This window comes from Cyclopterus lumpus, chromosome 3 (assembly GCF_009769545.1).
Source record: "Cyclopterus lumpus isolate fCycLum1 chromosome 3, fCycLum1.pri, whole genome shotgun sequence".
Taxonomy (NCBI): domain Eukaryota; kingdom Metazoa; phylum Chordata; class Actinopteri; order Perciformes; family Cyclopteridae; genus Cyclopterus; species Cyclopterus lumpus.
Window position 1 is genome coordinate 25715015 of NC_046968.1, and position 24794 is coordinate 25739808.

The following is a 24794-nucleotide window of genomic DNA, read 5'->3' on the forward strand; positions in this document are numbered from 1 at the left end:
TCTTTACATCAAAGCGGATTGATGCAGTTTGTCATCGCTGGTCTGGCCAGGGCTTACTGTACTAGTCTTAAGTTATTGTGATTCAATAAAATTAATGATTATTTATGATTGAATTTTGTCAAATAGTTCCTTGAAAAAAAAAAAAAAAACCTGACTTGGAAATGTTTGCAATCATAAAGTCATATAATATAGTGTGTCGTGAGAAATGTCATAGTATATTATGTAAAAGATAAATCACAGAAAAGTCAAAAGTATTTAAAATCTCATATTATAGAATGTCTCGGAAAGGCATTTGAAAGTCAGACAATGTAAAGGAAATAAAATGCATTAATAAAAAAAAAAGTCATAGTATGTTCGTAGAAATTCATTAAGAAGTGGAAATATATTATGTCAGAAAAATGTATCCTTCGAAAATGTTATTTAAAAAAAAAAAAAGTTAAACAGTATATTGCGTTTAATAGTCCAAAGTATGTTGAAAAAAAGTAATAAAGTTATATTTAAATGTCCAAAAAGGGCATTTAAAAGATAGAGTTTATTACGTAGTAACTCTACACGTCATCATTCACGCACTGATGGAGGATGTCACCATCCAAGAGGCCGTCTTCCCATCAGGACTCATCGTTCTGATGCCGGAGCCTGCGGGAGCGATTTGGGCTCAAGGGTCACGACATGGATGAGCGGAGCGAGGGGATCGAAGGGGGACCCTGCTCTACTACTGAGCGACAGTTTAATCAAAAGGGCATAAAAGTCATAGTATAGTACGTGGTAAATAAGAACATGTGCCGATAAAGTAATGATTAAAAGAAATAAACTAAAAAAACGGAAGCAGTGACGTCTGGGTCTCTTAAGGCCAAAAATAATAAACAACCCTCCCTCAGACCAACTAGAAAACAACAAGGTCCAACAACAAACGGATCACCCACGACGACAAAGGCTGCAAACAAAGGCCAGAGAGAGAAGGAAAGAGGGCAGAAGCCGGATATCGATCTCCAGCTCCACTGATGACTCAGGTGTGGCTGCTCTGGGGATGGAAAAGGGGGCGTGGCAGACCTGAAACGGAGTCGAGTCAATGGCCTTAATTATATATATATATATATATATATATATATATATATATATATATATATATATATATATATATATATATATTGTTAAGGCCAATGTCGAAAATGAATGAAAAAGCCATTTAAAAAACGTTATACCACAGTATGCCTTAAAAAGTCTTTTAAAAAGTCCTAATACAGGATGTCAAAGAAATACATAAAAGAGTCATGGGATAATATATTAAAGAAAAGTCATTAAAAAAGGCGTGTGGTAAATAAATCATAAAAAGTCACACGAGAAAATAATTCGTCGTTACTGCCAGTCATCCAGGTCCGGCTGCAGTGTGTCTGAGCTGCCTGCAGATGGCGATAGAGACACCCTCTGTGCGGATTGGTCGGATGGATGAAGGGCTTTCTGCTCTGCGGCTGGAGTTCCCTGTGTGGTTTCTGGAGGATGAGGTTAAAAAAGATAAAGAGGAAAAGTGAAGGTGAGGGCGCTCAAACTCCTCCCCCCACAGACTTTGTTCTGGTGGTGAAACAGCGTTGCCATGCATACTTATATCATGGAGTTGCATTTATAAACACACTAGTTATCATCCTTTTTGTCCACATTTAACGCAAACACATATATTTGATAGGAACTATTGTTAATTGTGGCTCCAAAAATAAATGTTGTTGACATCACATGGCCCTTTTCACCAAGGTCCTGCAGCTGAGAAACTGTTGTTGTCCAGGAAAGAGGTTTGAACACAGCCGATGTGTGTTCAAACTTGCAAACTACATACTCACTTTTACATCATACTTATTTGAATAGTAAGTATGCCATTTTAAACATTAAGGGCCCATGTTTCACTGACACTAACATCTATAACTTATTTTACAAAGCAAGATAAGACAGGGACTAAATCTAATTTCTAAACTAAACCCTTTTAGAGTCCTAGTTTCCCCTCCCAAAAAATGCAGCCTTTCTTATTGGGTTATAAGCATTCACTATGGCTAGATGTGTCCTTTTAACTTTTGCCATGTTTGATGTGTTTTTTCCTCAACAAGGTCTCCTTTAATCCTCCTGTGGGATTGAGACATGAATGAGAAGCAGCACTTTGGGTTTCAAATTAAAGTGTAACCGTGTGTAACCATAGTGATGCGAAGCTGGTGTCAATATTTGGACAACTAGCAAGAAAATATGCGTTTCGGTGCCCGAAATCAGAAGGTTTTTGCATTTGCTTTGGGTGAAAATGTGTTTATTTTATAGCAGATTTTCATCCTTTAAGTGCTTAGTCTGTTTTATGTGATTTGTAATGAACACAACTACAATATATTTGTAAAATAATCTGAGGTTAGGAAGGTATTTGGGGTTGAAAATTGACTTAAAAATAAATGAATATAGCACTTTATTCTCTTTAAACCTCCCAGCATATAACTTCTGGAAAAAGCAGGTGGATGTTTAGACAAAACAAACCAACAAACAAACACACATTTGACTTGGAATTGTTTACAATTTTATTTGGTATTGTACAAAAAGTGTGAAATAAACATATATACAGCACATAATACAACATACTTAATAAAGAAATTCATATAAATTATTAACGAAATAGCTACATTTTTTTCAATAAACAACTCTATTCAAGGTCAAAGTAACTCAATATTCTTGGCATAAAATTTCCATACAAAATTGTACAAAATACTGTACAATTGAACAAAGCTGTGCAAAACAGCAAATTGTGTCCCAGAAGCAGATCCTGTACAGTGCGCATGCGCTAATGAAGCAACACACTTGAGAGAAACTTTTTTAAACAATGACATTTATGCGGTCGGCAGCTTCTTGCAAATCTGGTCACAGTCTCATATGAAAACAAAACGTGGGTTATAGTCGCTCTATATTTGCTTTATTTTAAAATAAATTAAGATACTGTTATTTCTTCTTCGTCTGACTCCGAGAAGTCCGAGTGCTTACTGCAAAGAGATGGAGAGGAGATGCTGGAGTCCACCCTGTGTCTCTCTCTCCTAAACTCTTCTTCCTCCTCCTCCTCCTCAGCCGAGGACTTCTTGCCCACGTCGCTGAGGTCCGGGTGCGGGTTGGCTTTTGTGGGCAGCGTCTGCTCGCGGCAGCCGCCGGACGACAGCAGCTCTCGTTCCTTGGAGTTCCTCCACTTCATTCTCCGGTTCTGGAACCAGATTTTCACCTGCAGATGGGGAGAAGAAAAGAAGAAGAAGAAGAAGAAGAAGAAGAAGAAGAAGAAGAAGAAGAAGAAGAAAAAAAAGGTGAGTGAAAAAAGTTCAAGCGTCAAGCGCAGCGGGAATGCGCAACAGCGTTATTACGCACACATTACGCACACGGATTTGAATCACCTTGTGGTGTTTTTATTTACCTGTGAGTCTTTAAGGCCCAGCTTGGATGCCAGCTTCTTCCTGTCGGGCTTGCTGATGTATTTCTGTTTCTGGAACATTTTCTCCAGGGCTTTGCGCTGCACATCGGAGAACACCGCCCTCCTCAGCATCCCTCTCCGGGGTTTCCCTCTGGCGGCCAGGGGCCAAGAAAAGGTCCCGGGAATGGGGACAATGGATGAAGATGCTACAATACAAACAAAGAGGAGAAATTAGAACTTGTTAGCTTTGTTTTATTCACCACATCTTAGAAAGAACAGAAAAGAAATGCTCCTTAAAACGACCCAAATGACCAACTGGAGAGGTTGCATATTCTACTAAATCTATTGTGCAAATGTAAACTCAAACCCACTCAAGACATCTATTTGAATACAATGATTAAAGCCCGTATACTTTTCAACCGGTTATTATTGGAAGTTTTTTTTTTCTCCCTTTGGAACTGTGCAATACGTCTCCGTTTTGAGTGAAATGGCACGAGGTGACTAATTAGCACATTGGCCGGTCCCCAGCCGCATTGGTATGGTAAAGAGGTAGCATATCCTTTAAGGAACCCTGAGAGGGCGGATAGAGGAGTTAATAAACCGTGAACGGTAATTGTGTAGTAATGAACTAACGCAGAAAAGACTCTGGACAGGCGGCGAAGGCCATATATTATCTCAACAAAAGGAGATTTACACTTTCAAACTAAACACAACTGCATACCAGAATACTGATGCCCGAGGGAGGGGGAGGAGGGGTGGGGAGGGGAATGGCGCTTTTTTTTCCTCTCCTTCCTTCTCCTTCTTCTTCTTCGTGCCTTCAAATCATTTTCATTAAATGAACACGAAAAGCTATTCAGGACTCTGGAGTTGTTTTGTTGAGGCTTTCAGCTGAGCCCATGAAAAGACTCCATCTCCATTATGATGCGTCTGAATGAAAGCACGGACTAGCGACTTTATAGACTTTTCTAAGAGATGATTCTTTATCTCAACTCGTTGATTGGCCCGCGTGGAGAATAAACGTTTAGGGCACACAGAGAGAGAGAGAGAGAGAGAGAGAGAGAGAGAGGGAGGGAGGATTGGAGGTCAGTGGTAACCTATCCTATGGGCCGCCGAGCGGCACGCATGGAGGACAAACGTCCACCCATGCTGAGACATTTTTGGATGCAAGTTGGGCTTTTTTAAAAAAAAAAAAAAAAAACGCTTCACTTCAAGTCCCTCCGCGCGAGACACTTTCCCTGTCTGCGTGGTGCTAACTGGACGCGTCCCCCTGACAGTAGCTGCCCTGTGGCCGCAGAAGAATCAGGAACAACGACGCGCTATGTGGTCTTGTGAGAATATTGAAAACTCTCAATAGCGCCTAATAGGGAAATTAGTGCATGACTGGTTCACGCCTTTGCCCCCCCCCCCCCCTCCACCTCCCCACCCCATACCCCAACCCGCACCCCCTCCCTGGTAAAAGTCACTCTCCGGGGTGTGTGGGTGGTTCACCCGGTGGGGAGCTGACCAAATTGGTCACGGTGCTGAAAGCTTTGTTGCCCGCCACAGCGGCCCGGTGGCCCCCCGGGCTCTGTGGGAAAACGCGGGGCCAGAGAAATGCCAAAACGCCCCCCAATGGGAAGCAGGGGGGACTATAACTCGCCACCCCGCCTCAAATTTAGAGCGTGACGATTTGGGATAATTGGTTAATTAGGGGGTGGGTGTGTGCGTCCGGGCAGGGGCCAGAGCTGCCCATTAATAAGACAGTGATTTCTTCTTTTGGTGGTAAAAAAAAAAAAAGAAAAAAGAAAATGACAGGGGGCGACAGTGTTGTACATTTAAAAGCAATTAGTTCTCCATCGCTGTGAAGGCCGATGGAGACGTGCGTAAAAGTTGCGCCTACCTGGAAAATAAGGCGTCCTGAATATGGGGTGAAAGGTTCCGTCAAAGTAGGGGATGGGGAAGGTCTTGGAGTGCAGGCAGTGGAAGGCAGGGTGTGAGGACGCTGTGGAGGAACATCACACATGTTAATCATTCCCGAGAGAGGACAAGTCATTTAACAACAAACACGTCAACTCAAACTGACACGGAGGAACACGGAGTCCGTCTACTCACCGGTCTTTGGTGAAGGTGCGAGGATGGCGCTCACTCCAAACTTGAGAAAAGTCGGGTCCTTGATGCTCGACACCGACATTTTTGGCGAGCACGATTCGCGCGTCACCGCGGTGGTGGCCAGCGCGCGCTCCGCGGGCGCTCCTCCGCAGAAGGACACGGTGGTGGTGGCCGTGGGCAGAGAGGCGCACGCCGACGGGACAGTCCGGTTAATGAAGGCGGCGGGCCGGCTTATCCGCAGCAGGTCCTCCACTAGAAAGCTGGAGTGGGTCGGGAAGCCGGACGGAAGGGCGTGGTGCAGCGGCAGGGAGGCGGCGGGCCGGTACAGCCCCGGGTAGAAGGCTGGAGGCGCGAGGACGCTTGGGATCATCATGGTCCCGGATGAGAGGGAAAAATCAAGTGTGTGAAATCTGAGATACTCCTCGTGTCAGCTGGGAGAGAATCAGTCGTGTGAATGGCTGCTAACTCCTCTGGTTTCCTCACTCTGGGGAGAGGAGTTTTATAGTGGCCTTCCCCCCCGCCCCCCCTTTCCTCCGCTCAGCGCTGACAGCCTCAACAATGGGGCTCAACAAAGTTCTCCACATGGGTCGCTTTCATGCCGCATCCCCCGGCCCGCTGATTGGCCGAAGGACGCAATTTATGATTGCATTAGACTTCATAAGCAAGCAACACACAATGTCCCCATCACAAAAGAGGCCCAGTCATCAATTTTGCATGTTGACCACTTTCCTTTCAATTTGTTTTGTTTGGCAGAGGCAAGCGGCCTAATTAAAGAGCAATCTTTACAGATTCAGGCATTATATGGGGACTTTTAATGAGTACTTAAATAAAAGATACTTTATTCGTTCCCATTCATGGAGTCTTTCTGTTATGCAGATTATTAAAAAATATGTGTGTGTATATATATGTATATATATATATATATATATATATATATATATAGTCTACAAGTTAAACATTTTAAATTATTCTTTTATTGTATTTTCAGCACTGCAAAAATAGAAATATACACCTGCACGCTGATAAAAGTAGTCTTTAAACTATATAACACTATTAATATAATAACTGGTTATGTTATGTTAAATCCGGGCCATTTTCTACGCCATATGACGCCGCGCAGCGTATGAAATGTAAATCAGTTTTAGGGTTTCATAGGATTCTCAACACTCAATCTGGCCTTCGTCATGGAATAATGTCTTAAACGGATTTCTGCTATCAAAACGCTTTAACAGATGTGTTAAATATCACTCTTTTTTTTTTTTTGTTGTTGCACCGGCTCCATTCAGACAGCGGAGCCGCAGCTCAGTGCGCACATGGAGAAGTGTGCGGCCTGAGCTGCGCGCTCATGATCCTGTTAACCATGAACTAACTGTCACCCTCAGCTGCGGAGGAGGCGCCCCTCGGCCTTTCTCTCCTGCCCAGAGGAATAAAAAAAAAAAAAAAAAAAGCTTTATTTCTAAAGACGGTTTTGTTCTGCTATTTTAACCGGCTGAATAAAAGTGCATCTGTGATTTGATTTAAAACGCATTCATATGAGAGGACACTGAGACCCCCATATATAAAACTCCTATTAAAGCGACTTGGAGCCTGATCGTCGTGTTCTGTCAGCTTTGCCCCTGAAAACCCGTTAAAGCAAAGCAATCAGGCGCAAATGCATCGCGCGGCCAAAGAAACCAACTAGTTGTTCCCACTTTAAGACCTGATTAAAATGCAATACAAAAACTATTGTGGCAAAAAGTTTCATTTAGATTTTAAAAAAAACTTTTAGACATACATTTAGTATTTCTATTTCACCGAGCGGCCTTTTAATGTCACATTAGTCAAAATTACGTCCCCAAGCTTGATCTTGAACAATTATATATATTTTTTATGTTCATATTTAATTTTTTTTTTTCCATTTTACGAAAAAAACAACTAATAATATACATAATGATGATAATAATATGTTTTATATAATAATATAACATGTTACCCAATATGACTATATGTTTTTAGTCAACAACAAAAAAATGAAGAAGAAAGGCTCAATGTTTAATTTAAAGTGTGTGTATGAGAAAACTTTTCTTCTTTTTTTTAAAGACCAATTTACGACAGCCGGTTTGCGCACACCGTGAGCTTCATTCATTTCTGTCTTAAGTAAACCAGCTTGTCACTTTGCATCAGTTGTGGCTCCGCACAAATAAAACATAAGTGGCTCGACATCAATCTAATATAAACTGGCCCACGATCCGATAATTAAAAGGGAACGCCTCCGTGAAATGGTCCTTCAGAGAGAGCGAGAGAGAGAGAGAGGGGGGGAGACAGAGAGAGAGAGTCGACGCTTATCAGCTGGGTCGCGTCTTACGTGCGTTGGCGCAGCGCTGCGCCACCTCGGCTGCGCCTCCTCTAAGTAACGAGAAACCTCCTTCAAACGCTTCTTTTTTTTTTTCTTCTTTTTTTTTTTATGAGCCCGTATTCCTTTACTTGGCTGCCCCGAAATCCTCCTTTTGTGAGCGGCCAGCAGATGGTTAGCAGGAAGCATGGGCTGCGCTGGCTGACCGAGACTAATTTCTACGAGCTTTGCAAGCTTGCCACGTCCCCGCTCCTTTACCAGGCCGAGCAAAAAACAGCTGGCCGCGGCTGAATTAAGGCCATTAAAAGCACATCTCTGGAATATTACCACCAACAACACCCCCCCCCCCCCACACACACACACACACACACACACACACACACTCACACACCTCGTTAGAGCCCCCTCAGGTCCCATCACTCTATCACAGGACTCAACTCGTTAGTGTTGTGGGATCATAATATTTTAGTCCAGTATTTAGCCTACTGGTCTCGGATCATATATGCAATACCTGTATTGATATTCATAATGATATTTCAGCGTTTTATAATATTCATATTGACACCACCTAATTAAGTTTATGTTCACTTATGGTGGGCTAATTCCCCCCTCGGGGATTATACTTCTGATGTGTATCACTTATGGTATATCCTTATATCCCTGCAGGGAGGATTATACTCGTATAATATTCCTATAGGGATTATCAGAAGACGATTGACACAATTTAATATATTCCGACATTAATTAATGGTTTTCCAGATTTTTTTTTCCAGCTATACGTGCAATCAAAAAGTGAAAAATACATGCGAATATTATTGGATTGTTGTACTTTGTTTTTTTTTCTCCTTCTTTCCCCCGACACGGTCATGCCAGTTTACCAAACAGATGAACTTAACCCATTGTCTTGGCTCTCTTTCTGCTTCGTTAAGTGAAAGGGGCTGAGTAAATATGTTACCCATGCATGAGAGGCTCTCTGTGCGCCGTCCCATTGTGCCGCGGGTCCGACAGGTGGTTAACTGTTTATTATTCCCTCATTATTTATCGGCGACGTGGACGCACCGAGGAGAAGGGGAACTCCCCATCTTTTCACTTGAACCGGGGAGGAACAGATTGTGCTGACTGGTCCCGGCCTCGTATGTGACACCGGTCACCAGTCCATCCATCTCAGCCTGCAGCCATTCAGCCCGCATCCATGGGTTTGGTAAATTGAACGATTTATTTCACTTAACACATGCATCCTGACAGATTTAGCCATTTTATGTTGCGCACGCACGCATGCTCGCCAGCCAAACACAAGCAGGCACATTGGTTTTTAATACGTTTTAGGATATCATTAAAACATATATATATATATATATATATATATATATATATATATTTATGAATATTACATAGTGTTTAAGTTAAAGTGCCAATGATATTAGGCAGAAAGACAGATGAGAGATACACTTTAGACTCATGACCGACTAGCCACTCAAAACATTAGAGGGAGATTTTAATATTGCCAATATTGTTATTATTAAAAGGGCCTTCAAGGAAATTAAGTTGAATATTATAAGTGTCTATTTACTCAAGGTAGTTTACTTATGTCAATTGTATATGTTATATGATATATATATATATATATATATATATATATATATACTGTATATATATATATTTATATATATATTTATATATACGTATATATATTTATATATAGAGAGAAAGAGAGGGAGAGAGATAGATATGTAGCTTTTAAATGTAACACACACAAATAAGTATGATAACACACAAAACATGATGCAATATAGATTATAGATAAAATTACTGCAATTAGCTCTATCTCGACCAGCTTCACTATAATAATTAAACAAATAAGCCAATAATAGAAATTAACACTCAATAAGGGGCCCTTTGACGTAATAAATACCTCACTTTTGATACTTAATGTTGCAGCTAATATGTCCAATGCTGTCCATAATCTTAGTTCAAGCTGAATTGACTTGAAGCACCACAGTCTCACTGTTACTAAAGCTTGGGATTATTCTGTTTCAGGCTGGAGGCCATCGGGCCTCCGCATGTCACAGTGAATCCTCGCTCCTGCCATGTGACGTTAACCAAACATCTATTTCAGGAGGATTCAGTTCGTGACCGGGCTTCACCTCATCACAGGCTCCCCACTCGGGGTGTTTTGGCCGCGGCTTCACCTCGTGCGGCGGCGGCGGCGGCGGCGGCTCCGCAGGTTCCTGCAGCATCTGGCGCGCAGGCGCAAAAAGAAAAAAGAGCCCCGGCTCGCTCGACACTGAGCGAATTAGCAATGCACACAAGATTCAGAAGAGCGGTGACAAGCATTAAATCGATATTAACTTTGTATTAAACATGGGCCCCTCCCTCCACCCCCAACCACCCCCCCCCCAAAAAAAGGACGGGAGCCACGTCGGAGCACAAAGCGCTTCTGTATGAACTCTGGCTGCACCTGTTCCCTCTCACTTGGCACATGGGAGTTCAACTTCTTAGTTTCGCCCCAGGCTCCTTTCGTCTGCCTCAACCCCGCACTGAATTCTTTCAGTTGGGGGGCTTTTGTCATCCTTTTTTGATCTCCTCTCACTCCTCGCACGTTTACAACTCATCAAGTCACAGCATTATGCATTTTCACATTTACATTTTCATTAACTGTCCAAACCGTTACATGCAGCGAGTTCCACTTTCGAGCGAAGAAAGTTTCAGAGAAAGTCCCTTTCTGGTCCAGACTGGGACACTTGCCTCCCCCCCCCCTCCCCCCACACTTTTTCTTTTCTTTTTTTTTCTGCTGTTCATTTATTAGTTGTCAGTATGGATGTCGAGTGGTGTCCTAATCCTCTTAAAGCGCATGTTGGTACAGTTTGCATATCATTTTCTCATCTCGGAGAAAGGCCGCAACCCTCTCTATTCACAGGGATTCCCTGTCCTCTTTCAGTGCAGCCACAGCCAACACCATTAGCATAATCTGACAACCAATACCATTGTCTGCGACCTTGTATGCAAAGTTAATTGCTCATTAATACCAGACAAAACAGAGGGGTGCAGAGGAAACACAGTAGTCCTCTAAATCCTTGTTTTAGAAGGAGCGGGCCGGGCAGGTGAAACATCCTCCGACGGGCTCATTATCCTCATATACCTGAAATCATTAGGACTTATTCCAAAATCAAAATATTTGAATGTTTAATTTCTCGACAAAAAGCATATAGGTGCTCAATAAGAGTGTGCGATAAGTATTGTCGTGGTTTATTTTAACTTAAATCTGGCAGGATATTGTATACAATCCACATAAACACACATTGTATTAAGTCCACACACACACACACACACACACACACACAAAGACTCGCACACACTCCCTCAAAAGTGTATGCGATTTGTCACAGTGGCTCAGTGTTAATCAATTGCAAATGTATCTCTCTGCCAGTTTAATCTCATCTCTACATTAGTTTCACGGACGCCGGGCGATTTGCCCCCTCCCCTCCCCTCCCAACCCACCCACAACCCCTCCACCCAACCCCACCAGCCCTCCACCCAACCCCTCCACCCAACCCCTCCACCCCAGCACCTGGCAGTCTTTTTTTCCGGGCATAGCGTCATGTAAACACCCACCGCTTCAACGGGTGGCCCGTCTGAGGACCCAAGCGTCGCCGCGCAGCACGGAGAAGAAGGCGAGTCGGTGTGGTTGTCAACACCGGTTTAGCTTAGGGGTCCCGTGGTGACATCAGCGGTGACTCTCCTGGTCCGGGGCCGACCTGAAGCACTTGTTTGATATAGATATAGCCGCTAATATCTGATTATTATGGAATGAACAGGCACTAGACAGGGTTCAGAAGGCCACCGCATGCAGCTGCCTACTGTCTTTGTGCTCTGCTCAGCCGGCGAGGACATGCTTGAGAAAGATTATTTTTTTCTTCTTTTTTTTCTCCCCCAAACGCAATAAAATGCTTGTTTGTAGGATTTTGGAAGTTCAGTAGCATCGTGAGCGATTTTTACGATACTATACTGGTTTCAGTCATGCGCAGTGAAAAGATGCATTCTGTGATTTAAAAGTCCCCCCCCCCCATCTTTTTCCAAAGAAAGTTTTTAAAACCGGTTATACTTGTCGACTCTGGTTCGCCGGTGGGGTTTGTTGTTTACTGGCTGCTGGAAGCTGGAAGAAGTGTGTATGTGTGTGGGAGGGGTAGAGCTGTGCAGAGCAGTTGAAGAAGAAGAAGGTATGAATGGGGGAGAGAAGGGGCTTGGGTGGAGGAGGGGATGCTTGACGGACTTCACTGCCTGTTGGCCCTGCAGCATTGATGCTGTGTTGGCCATATAATCGGATTGCCAGTGGGTGAAAGTGAGCCCGGGTGCTTATGTCAGTTTGCGTCTCGTCAAGCTGAATAATACGCATGGCCAGGGAGTGAAGCGGACGCTTGCCATTGAGGGCTCTCAGTACTTGTGGCTAAGCATTTCTAAAAGAGAGAAAAAGCCTCATTGGATTCATATATAATTCTCACTCAAGCGTTTTGATGCATTTGCATAACAGGAGGAAACCAGTGATCTTTTCAGTGCTGCTGCTGCTCCTGCTGCACAAGTGTGTGTGTTTGCATGTGCCACTGTGTGTGTGTGTGTGTGTGTGTGTGTGTTTGAAAGGGCCCTAGCTGAGCCCTGCATAAACAAGGCTGGACACGGTTCTTGCACTTGGCCTCTCATGATTAATCGAAGATCAACAACAAAACGACAGAACATTTAGCTTTTTTTTTCCATTTTTTTTTTCACTTATCTTCTTTCACGTTGAGGAGAAGGAAGAAGAAGAAGAACTGAGCCGGGAGCAAGAGCTCAGTGTTTATGTTGTCACGAATGAATGTGACCAAAGAAATCAGTGCTCGCCTTCAGATTGTGCAGATTTCACGTGAGAAGTTTTGAGGAGAGTCAAGAGTCTTCTTGGGCTTTTGCCACATCAGCTGAGGCAGCTGTTGAATTTTGCCTTCATGAAAATGGACTGAAATGTCCTTCATAACATTATACGGTGGATGCATTTGGATGACGTCAGAAACGATAGATGACGATTCTTTTTGCATTCATTTAGCAACCACATCTAAATACCACTATTATGGCCTTTTTATACATAGTGTCCCTATTTTAGAATAATAATAATAATAATACATTTATTTATATAGCACCTTTAAAAACAGGGTTTACAAAGTGCTTTACATAGAAGCAAGGTAAAAACACAACATCAATACAAGTAAACATTTCAGAAAATACATGAGGCAAAGGAGACAATGCCATATAGGCAATGAACACAATAGAGGAATAGAAAATTACAAATACAAAATAAAGCAGAACAGACAAACTAAAATAGGGGAACCAAAGAACTGCATAAAAGGATGACATCTTGGAGTGTACCAGTCCGGTTTTGGGGAGTGGAGTCAGCAGGAAGAGTAGAGGGTGCTGGGGGAGCTGTAACAGTTCCTAATTTCGTTGCCACCATCTCGCTCTTGGAGACTGTTGTTGTGATGACGAGCTGCAGCGATGCGCTCGGCCGACCAGAGGGAGGGGATGGAAAGCGTGGAGCGATCAGGCCAGGAGCAAACAAACCCTCTGCGGGAGGCTCTGTGGATGTAACGGGGCCGACGAAGGAGTCCGAGCGCCCCGATGGCCGAGACCAACGGAGGAGCAGAGAAGCTGTTGAGCCCGAGGAGCTGCAAGGTGGAACACTGCAGAACCATGCCAGCCGGGGAGGATGCAATCGCCAACCACGGACCGGACCACCGGAGCACCAGGACCGCCGAGAGGCGACCAGCCTCAGAGCAACAGCATAGAGCAGGGAGTCGGCCGGCTCGCCCGCAGACGCCGGCCAGCAAGAGACCGTCGGCCAGCCAGCAAGAGACCGTCGGCCAGCCAGCAAGAGACCGTCGGCCAGCCAGCAAGAGACCGTCGGCCAGCCAGCAAGAGACTGTCGGCTAGCCAGCCAACGCCAGTTGTCCAGGATTGTCCAGGCGGCAGCGGTGGAGAGCATCCAGCAGGGAGGCTGGCTCGTTGGTAGTCGCCGGCCAGCAAGAGACTATCAACACTGAATCAACACTGATCCTGAACATGCAATTAAGGAACTAATCAAAGATCCCAAAACAACAAGGAAGTGAAGATGGCTGCAGAGCATCATCAGGGGAAGACACAGTATTTAGTGTCAGTTGACGTCTGTCTGTATTTTATGACTTTTTAAAGACATTCAATAAGTATGACTTGGTATGACTTTGGTTTTCTTTAACTTTTTATGACATACTACTAGACAACATGAACAGCAAATGCTATCTTATTCATTTGCAAAGGATAGTTATGGACAATATGACATCTGCTTTATTATTTTAATCTGTTGCACACCATTTTTGTGCCGCTATTATCATGGCTGTAGGATATTGAAGATATTGAACCCTAAAAATTACTTCCCTACTCTACTATGCTATTATCAAAATGTGTTTGCACAATATCTAAAATCTATAAACTAAAAACCTCTATCTGATTTGACACATAATCTGTCTGATTAATTTTCCTAAATTTCCTCAAATTGGGGGATTGTGTTTAAAATGGGCGCACTTTCAACACTGTTCATCTAATGGGGATGTGCTGGAATAATTAGCACAATATTATACATTTTAATCAACACCAATCTTCATGCAGAGTTTGAGTAATTTCACGAGCAAAATAGATTTGTTGCTTCTCTCGCTTATTTAATTGAAAATTAACTTTGGGTTTTGGACTGTTGGTTGGACAAAACAATCAACATCATTTAAAAAAAAAAATATATATATATATATATATATATATATATATATATATATTTCAGTAAAACAATCCTAATGTTTGGCAAAAGGAAAGAAAACGTGCACTGTCCGAGTAGTTTTGACTGCACACTATCCTTATGTAGCATCTAGTCTATATGTGTTATGCAATTGGAGATGGTGAACCAAACACGAGCTGATGAAGCCGTGACAGAAGCCACATGGTTGTGAACGCCGCGCTGTGAGGTGGCAGCTTGCCGGCGACCAGCGGCTGAAGCTGACCGGGCCCGCCGCAGTTCTCTTCAACCAGGATATGGACCATCAGCCGGTCCATTTACCCCGTTGAAACTCGGTGAGGCGTGATGACCGTCAGGACGGCCAGGGTCTTTGGTCATACAGACAGCAGTAATGCGGTCTGACTTTCCACACAGCGGACCCCCCAGGTCGGATTCTTGGAGCAGTCAACGTCCCGCATCTCAAAGTCACATACGGACCCATTTGGACCCACTGGCCTGTGTTGGTTCTCAGTCCCAGTGTGGCCTGTAATTGATCCCATCATTGCATTATGGGGGATCTAATAGGCCCTAGGTGAGGTGACCTCGACCCCACCAGGTCTTTGACTCCCCCTTTTTCTGCTTGTCAGTTCTCCAAACCATCACTCGTCTATCCCTTTCAGCATCTCCTGCAGTCCATTTTCCCCTTTCTTCTCCCCCTGACGCCTTCGCTCCCCTCAGGTTCAGCAGCCATGTTGAGCTCAGAGCCGTTGCAGCTCAATGGGCGACAAATCACACAGTTTATCCAGATCAGAGGCAGGAATCATTTTCTGTTTTTTTTTTAATCAGCCGAGCGAAACATTAAGACACCGGGATCAATATCGGCAAAACTCGTGACCAGGATGTGGGGTTAAGCCAGTCCACCAGACAACAACATGGAAGAGGAGACGAATCTCTAGAAGACAATAGTAGAATATCGTAGTGGAAAAGTTCAAATTGTTAACTGTTGAAGTCCTTGAAATTCTCTGATTCCGAATCTTCTTCAACTTTTTCATTAGTCTTCCACTCCTGTTCTTTCAAAGCTAAATTGAGGTCTATCGCAGAGCACTTTGTATATTATCTTTAGCTGGAGAGTCTTCCTAGAGACCTCTTGTACTTGTACAAAAGCCCAATGGGGCGGGCAGGGGGAAGGGTCACCTATTGCAGAGTGACCTCTGCTCCGCCGGGCCAAATGATAAGACACTTAAGGTCAAGGAGAGCACAATGGGCCGAGAGAGAGTCCCCTCCAAAGACAACGAGCCGCGGAGCAGGAATTTAAAAACTTTCACTCGGCTTCAGAAAATCACTTGAGGTAAAAGCTTGGAGAAGAAATGTTATCCTTTTCATTTGGTCAAATATGAGCCGGATTAAGGATGGAAGGAGCTACAACCATGCTCTTAAAGCTCGCCGTCTGTTTAGGGAATATGGAAGACGTGGAAACTCGGCGAGCCACACGCAGAGACAAGAGCTTTTGGTTCCAGTTGTTTCTCGAGTGCGTTGCCGTCGTCTTTTTGCCTCGGTGTCCACGGTTTGACGGACCTTTACAGTCTTTTCTCGGAGGCCGATACAGTGGGACAAGCGGAGACTAATTGATCAAGGGAGAAGCTAAATCTTCAGTGTCACAGTGTGGGAGTCCAACGCTTATTAACTTCATGACGTGTGTCCAACCTCCAAGACCCAAGCGGATGGATGAGAAAATAAAGATAGCGTTTGTTGTCGGAGGCTGATGCTCATGGATCTCTTTGAAGTCGATCGCCAGGAATCATTCATGCGATCTGAGAAAATGCGTGTTTGTAGAATCTTTTTAATATATTTGCAATTACTGTTATAAAGGGTGATGTTAGCAGCTTGTGAGGCATGGTGTACGATGATGAGATGACAAACGGGCGATCCCGGCATAATGAAACATTCACAGAATAATGACACATATGTTCCAATTTTACACCATTCATTGAAATGGGACAATATTGCGAGGATTAGAGATGACAGGCCCGTGATAGGCCGTCTCCTGAGTCCAGGGATCATGGCTGCATTCACATGCAAAAGAGACTAGACACACACACACACACACACACACACACACACACACTTAAATACATTTACACACTCTGAGGTGAACATTGCTCCTCTTTCATATGAAAATGCATTTCTCATGAGAAAAAAAAAATGTCGATCGCAATCGGCCCGTTTCCCACCAAAAAAAGTCAGCGACGGTACGTTAAAAAAAAAAAAAAAAAAGAATTAATAAAAGCACCATCAATTAATTCGCTATTGCAACATCTGACAAAAGAGAAGAGAATGACGAGTGCACGAGAGCAAGAGACAGTTGGCAAGGGCTGCCAGTTGAGAAAGCTCCATTCAGTCTGCCAGAGGTCCTTCATACTCACAGAGGAGATGACAAAGAGCACCAGTTAATTAGCAAGAAGTAGCATCTCAAGGAGGACTGGGAAGAAAACCTCCATTCACTCTCTCTGCTCACCTCTCGCTTATGAGAAAGACTGAAGGGTTGGAGGGAGGAGGGGGGGGTGGTGAGCAGAGAGGAGGCTAAGCTCAGACGGAGAGCCCGGGCCGCCTGCATAGGGCTGCCTTGCTTGATTTAATTTGGACAGTCATTCCTTTAATTTGCAAGGTCATTGTATCTAACGGGGAGTTTCTATTGAGGCCGGCGAACAAGTGAAGGCCCCGGATTGCAAGTCAACGACGCCTCCCTTCTGTCTGCGGGATGAGACGCGGCTCCGCGGCGGAGGAGAGAGGATGAGAATGGAAGGATGAAGTGGAGAGGGGGGATTTGGAGAGAGGATGAAGTTTTAATTAAGGCACTTCTCTGTTTTCTAAGCAGACTAATTTAAGCCATAGTTCCTCACAAGTGTCTGAGACGGAATGAAACAGAAGTGAGGGGAGAGGCCTGGAGGAGAGCCGATATTAGATCTATTGTGGAAGAAGATTTTGAAGTGCCTCAATGTGTCATTAAAGAGAAAATAACAGATGGAGATAGAAAAAAAGGAAAAAAAAGTAATCAGTTGGCCTACTTTGAATGAATGCACATCTTTATCTTCTATTGCGATGGTGCACTATTAACACCACGCAGCGGGTTGATTTCAAAATGCACAAGAGCAGGTAAACCTGAGGATTTATTTCGCGGTGAAACCGCCGACGAGGGAATAATGTAAAGACCAGAGGAATTAGGATTTACCCGTCGGACCAAAAGCAGAAGGGCAACAGCTTGCAAATAAATCTCTGATGGAGGAAAACCCGGTTGGTTTAAATGCTGTTATTGTTTCACTTGTTTAAATGGAGGCCTGATCAGAGCAAAGAACTCCCAGAGGTCTACAGGCGGAGGTGCAGACAAAGGTAGGCCTGCCTGTGTTAAGGTCCCAGAGGACTGAGGAATATGCAAAGCCCTGCACCTCCACACCGAGGGTTGAATTTGAATGGCTTAAACCAGGCTGCACCATAAGGAGGCAACATTCAGCTCCTGCAGCCACTTGGCTTTACATATATAGGTTAGAAAATGTAAATGTGGGACAGTGAGTGGGAAGTCAGGGGTTTAGGAATGGAAATGCGAGTATGTATGGCGTCACTGTTGGGAAAAGGGGAAGGCTAATTAACGGTAAGACAAATACAAATTAATGAATAACGGTCAAACTTTGTTTCGAATGACCCCGGAGCGAGAGAGAGAGAGAGAGAAAAAAAAAATAGAGAGTTGAGTTCATTGCCTGTGACAGACAGTGTCAATCAAACCGCGGTGTGGAAAGCCTGACCGCCCAGGTCTTTGAGGGCGCATTGACTCTCTGTTCATCTTCACTGCACACTTCTTCACCGCGGAGAGACGACCACATGGGAGCGGAGCTGCATTCAGGATACCCGCTCGGCTCTGTCAGTGTGTAGCAACTGTGTTCTGCCAAGCTGTTTTTGCTTGTACAATGACATTATATGGAAATATACTCCTTTAACCATTATAAGCTGAAGGATTCTTGCCATCTGTCGTTAATAAAAATATAAAAATCGTGGCTAACTTACAAGTGATAAGGACCTCTTGGAGCCGTAGGGATTCGGACTCTTTTGCACAGCAGGAAGTCGAGTGATGCCGTCATGGAGCCACAAGGTCGGGGCGGACGTTTAAAAATAAACGTCAGAGATCACCCTTTCATTTCCTGTTTCCTACAAGCGGTGAACCATAATCGCATAGTAATTTACTTGTTGCCTTGACAACAAAGTTCCCTTAACTTTAACAAAGTAAAAAATTCATCTTATACGAAATTTGAACCCAAACCCAAAACCTAATAACCAAGTCATTCAAACCTTCACCAAAGAGTCATATTCGAAGACGTATTAATCTTGTAAGGCAGAGACAAACAATGTCAAAAAAAAATGTATTCCTGACGAACTGATTTCATGTTGAGTGGAAAGTCTGAATCTCTAAAGTAACTAACCAGCTAAAGCCAATCTCTTAAAATGGAAAGTAAAGCACGAATACGTCAAAACTGTGTTCCTACAGGACTTAAAGTAACTTAGTAATATATAAATTTAGTAACTTCCCTCCTCTGATGAGTCAGAATGAATTAGACCGTTCGTCCTATTGTCTCAATGAGTGTCGGATGGATTCTCTCTGCGAGCAGGAAACCGCTGACAGGAGCCATCGCGGTGCTCACCGGCCTTTAGAGACGCAGGCTAATGGTTAGCTCTCCGGGACGACGTTGGCGTTGCAGCGTCTTTCACGCGTCGACGGGGAGGAAGACGAGTGACGGAGTGCAGCGCTTCCGTTTCCTGCTCATCCGGATCAGCTGTCAAAACTTTAAAAAGGGGTTTGAGGAGTGCGCCGCCTATATCAGATGTGAATATTTCATGGTTTATGCAATTATGCATCGGCCTTTTTTCCTGTTCATATTGCGGTTGTATTTGTCTGCTAACAAAAATGCCACTTCCCGCTAATTTGGGATTATTAAGACTTCCTGTAAAGTAAAAACTTTCTTTCTTTTTTTTTTTTTTTTAAGCATTCAGAAGTAAAGTAATCCTTAAAGGTGTTTTGCTCCGTCATGAATATATTTATATAGCATGCGCTGTGCCCACAATGGTCAATATGGAAATGTTGACTGTCCATTTTGTGAGGCATGAACGTTTGTGAGCATGAAAAGGTTGAGAGAAAGGCGAAGGCTTCTTTTTCTTCTTATTCCGGAGAAGTGTGGAAGACTTTCGGGGCGAGGGAGGAGGGATTGGAGGGGCTTGTGCTCAAATCCCCAGAAAATTCAAAGTGAGAGAGTGGAAGGGGGGGTGGATCTGCCAGAGGAGGAGGGTGGAGGGGAGATGGAGGGTGATGTATGGAAGCGTAAGAGTAAGAGTTTATTCACTGGTGTCTGAGGGAGCCTTTCAGAGCCACTGAGTGAGGCTCTATAGCGGGGCAATCAACCATAGGACTAGGAGGCTTTATCTCTAAAATACAACCCCACCTCCACCACCCCGCTCCACCCTTCAAACGCACACACACACACACACACACACACACACACACGCACGCTCTCTCTCTCTCTCGCTCTCTCTCCCACACACACTCTCTGGTACCTGTGAGAGCCTCTCATGTGCGGCTAAGGGTGCCATTGAGGGAGACAGGAGGGAGAATGGTCCGTGAGGGACAAACAATCCTGAGGAGTCTATCATTCTGTGTGGTGTTGTCTTAGGGCCTGAATGGAGCCAGTGTGACCTGCCCACATCCACCACCACCACCACCACGACCGCCTCCTCCTCCTCCTCCTCCTCCTCCTCCTTCTCTCTTCTCCATCAACCCCTCCCGCTTGCTGCCAACGACTCCACCACTACCACCACCACCCGGCATCCCGCTGCAGATAAGTGCCTTATCGTCAAATTCTCTTTCGCTAAAACAAGCGACTATCTCTTCCAGCCAGGGTTCTCGTTTTGATGCGACCAAAACAAATCACTAATCCAATTTATTTATTTTCAACTATGGGGATGTTGAGATCAAGTCCTTTTGGCCCCAATCCCGTTCAGGGTCCCTTATTGTCTTTGTGTGTGTGTGTGTGTGTGTGTGTAGAGAGAGGGATGTAACATTTAAATGTTGATTAAAAGGATGCAAAAGTGTCAAAGTGTGACACTGGAGCTAATTTTCAAATAATACAACTTCACAAATAGCTACATATTTGTGAATATTTCGTTTGTGTGTTACTTTGTTTACCATATTTCTCTCCCCCCCCCCCCCCCCCCCTCTCTCCCTCTCTCTCTTTCTCTCTCTCGAACTATCTGTGAGAAGTTAAAGTATTAGGCTTAAGCATCAGATTCTGTAGACGTTGACGATATTGAGTTTTTACATGGAAAAACAGAGTGCTGTATAATAAAAGCAACATTCTGACTAATGGATGGAAATGGAGACTTGGTTAGGTAACTAACACACTTGGTTATGTTTGGGAAATATTGCGTAATAAGTGTGCGCTTTACGAGGTGGAAAGTCGGGATAAGGAAGTCGGGTTGTTGGGTGGGCGTGTAGCGCATCTGACTTTCCCATGAAATGCAATCTTCTTTTCTTTTTCTTTTTTTTTTTTACTATAACCGTGATGTTTCTTCCTGCTCTAAGTTGCCTAAAGTAGTGAGTGAACAGGGAGTGAGTTGCCTTCAGGGCGGTCATGCGAGTCATTTTGAAAGGCACTGACGGAGAACTTGTCAAAGAAAACCCGATTATATCAAGTTGCATTTCTTTACGCCATCTTTGATCCACGTCTGAACAATTCTTTGGCCCGACATGTCCGTCGGACAGAGACTCCTCCATCGAGCTCCGCTGTGTGGGAAAAGGGCCGCAGGACCATGACTCATCCAGACATATGGTCCTCTGATTCCCTCTGAATGATCTGTCTGCAGCATCTGTTGGCAAGTGCACCACATAGACACTGTGACCAACAGCATTGTGTAGATGTGTGTATTAGTGTAAATGACACTAGAAACGAGGGGGGAACCCAGGGTTGGGTAAAGGGGCACCTAGGGTTGGGTAAAGGGGTAGAGGAAGGGAACGGGGCTGGTGGCCGACGGGTTAAGGTTGGGGGGCGGGGGGTGGGGTACGAGGGCACCAGAAGGGCGTAAAGAGAAAGGCAGAGAATACAGTCATTACCCACCCAGGGCTATTCCTCTCTGGCCCATTAGCTGCTGGCGGCCGTGACCAATTGGGTTTTGTCGCTCATAGCAGGGTCATCCAGTGGTGGTCTGGGCCTTTTCTATAATGGACGCTCACTCAGCCGTCCTCACACAAAACCTTTAAGAGGGAAAGAAATTCTCTCTCTCTCTCTCTCTCTCTCTCTCTAAAAAGACCCAGTGAGGCAAGAAAGAGAAAGAGTGAAAAGTGATCATGAAAAGAGATTCGTTGCGATGCGAGTGAGGCGCGCAAAGGGAAGTGATCGTTTAGCCACACGTGGGGGTGAAGGGACTCCATGGCGGCGGGTCTTGTTAACCCCCTTGACTCGTATACGCCAGGAACCAAATCAAATTGTTCCGTGCCTCGGAGTCTGAGGACGTCGGGTCCTTGTGGGAAAAGCTCACAACTTCACAACTGGCGGCGTGTGTAATTTTCAAAGTGGAAAGGAGGAATTTGAATAGGCTCGCAGCAGATTATCCAGTGTGTATGAACACTGATCCTTGAACTCGGGGACGGTTGAAACTGGAAAGCCGTTCCTCTGCGTTTGATTCCATGCGGCGGCTCAACAGAAACAGGTGCGAGAGTGGTTTTTTTTTTTTTTTTTTTTTTGCGAAGGCTGGAGGTTAATCTTTAAAAAAAGCTGAGAAGTATTCATTTCATTCAGCAGATTCCCCCAAAACGAACCGAAGCTCTCTCTTCCACGCTGATTCTTCCACCATATTGTCATTTTTGAAATCCTCCCGACAAGCCAGTTCATCGAATTGGAATTTAATGTTCCGCCGTAGCAGCTGAAAGACACTCGTCTTCATCCAAACACGCAGCTCCACATTTCGGAGATTTTAGGGTTTTCCATGCGGGGATTTGTACCGTTACAACACAAATGATTGTGTGCACATATATGCATATTCCATCCAGTTGTGTGTGTGTGTACGTCTGCTTGTGTGTGTGTGTGGGTGTGTTTTTTTTTTTGTCCAGTCCGAAGCAGAATAAAAGGCCAGTTAGCCACCTAGCGGGCTACTAATTCTCCATGTCAAATACAATGGCTGCAATTATATGGTAATCAGTGTTGGTGGCTCATACCTTTCTGCTGCTTTCTGTGAGTGTGTGTCTGGCCAAGCTGCTCCTCAGGGAGACGGTTAGTCACGGCTTATTATTGACCCATTAGACACCCGTCCCACTGCCAGAAAGAAACCAGTCGGCTCACAGGCCGCGCTGCATTCACTGAACAACAACAGCGAGAGGGAGACTGAGAAAGAAGTTAATCATTTTGTTATCTATGGGCGAAATGAATGAACTCATCTGTGCCAAAAACGGGATTCAGATTGTTATCTTTAAAGAATCACGCCATGTGGGTTTGCATGTTTTACATCGTAACTAACCGTAGCCTAACCGTTCCAGACATCCATTTATTTATCCGCTAGACGTGAAAATCCACGCGCAGAACTCTTCAAAACACTTGAACTTGTGATAAAAATAAGACATTGAAAGTCAACGTCAAGTCTGCGCTCATTTTAAATAAAAATTAAATAATTAATAGGAGATAACGGAGGGAAACGTTTTAAATAAATAGGCACGTTAAGTCAGTTGCCAATTGATCAAAGTGTAAAAGAAAAGTTAAGGAAAAGATATGCTCGAATAATAGAAATGGTTGTCTTAATTATAAATCTAATGTCATTTTATTTAAAATGAGATATTTTTTTTTTTTGCTTGTTTTTTTTCTTTCTTTCCCATAAGCCGAGATTTTGTTGTAATAAATCCTCTGGCTGCCGATAAATAAAATTATATAAAACTTTATTAAAGCTAAGTGATAATGTAATTTTGACAGAAATCAAGAGACTTCACTATAGACGGCTAACCAAGTTTTAAGAGTCTGCTAATTATTATTTTCATACAGAAATGCACGAGTACCAATGGCTGCCTGTAATGTGCATCTAAAAATATGAACCTGACGAAATGCGAACTACAGAGTTAGTACTTCAGGAGCTCAAATGTGCACACACACACACACACACACACACACACTCACACTATAGGCCCCACAAATAAAAATCCACTGTGCCGGATTTGAATTTTTTTTGCGTTGAAACGGTCTTTTGTTTGTGTTGCGGTTTACACTTGAGAAACGAAAAGCGTTTACGACAAGTTGGAACTAGATTATCATGCAAAGCGCATTCATAACACGACGCAAGCCTGTGAAGATATTCTCTTTCAGAACATGTCCCTCTCTTTGTCGCCTCCTCTCTTCGTCACATAATCGACAAATGTGTTGTTTTGATATAATCCTCCAGATCTGTCAACTCTGAAGCTTGCCCTCTGCTCCCCCATCCCTCCGCCCGAACACCCCCTACACCCCCCCACCCCCCACCCGCCGCCGCCGCCGCCACCACCACACACCCACACAGACCCCTCTGCCACCTCCTCTCCAGTCCCCACCCCTACAAAGCAAAGCTCTCTTTGTTAACCTAATGTGCTTTTACCAGTTGCTTTCTGCCAGGGAGACATCTGCTGTGTGCAACCAGTCAATATTGTGAGGACAGTTCAAAGCGGCCAGTTCATTATCTGTGTCAGCTTAACAACCCAAAGGTAGCGGTCTAAGGGACACAGGGAGGAGGAGGAGGAGGAGGGTGGGGAGGAGGAGAGGAGGGGGACACAATGTGTGAGGATACAATGGACTCCTCATTAACCAGTGATTTATCATGATAGGATGCCCGGTTCAACCTTTGCCCCCCCCCCCCCAACCCTCCCAAACCTCTGCCCGCCACACACACCTCTAGAAAAAGATCTCATTGTTGAAAAAAAGAAAAAAGAAGAAGAAGAGAAGATTGTGAAAGTGGAGTTGAAAGTGGAATGATATAGTTAAAATGTCAAATGAAAAGTAAAAGTGAAAGAAATTCATCCGTAGCTGAAGTGTGTCCTTGAGAGTGTGTGAGAATGAAGGTCAGTGAGGAGCAACACACACACACACACTCACACACACACACACATACATTTTGTGCTTTTCAGTTGTTGTTGTTTTTTATGGTGAAACTACAAA

General features: G+C 44.1%; 1 protein-coding gene across 1 annotated transcript; it reads right to left on the reverse strand.

Moving 5' to 3' along the window:
• Positions 1-2947: 2947 nt before the first annotated feature.
• dbx1a (developing brain homeobox 1a) lies at positions 2948-5873 on the reverse strand. Its single transcript, XM_034529272.1, has 4 exons — positions 5504-5873; positions 5292-5393; positions 3416-3618; positions 2948-3229 (listed from the first exon to the last, which is right to left on the reverse strand). The coding sequence occupies exons 1-4, from the start codon at positions 5871-5873 to the stop codon at positions 2948-2950; spliced, it is 957 nt and encodes a 318-aa protein (XP_034385163.1).
• Between the last annotated feature and the right edge of the window lie 18921 nt (positions 5874-24794).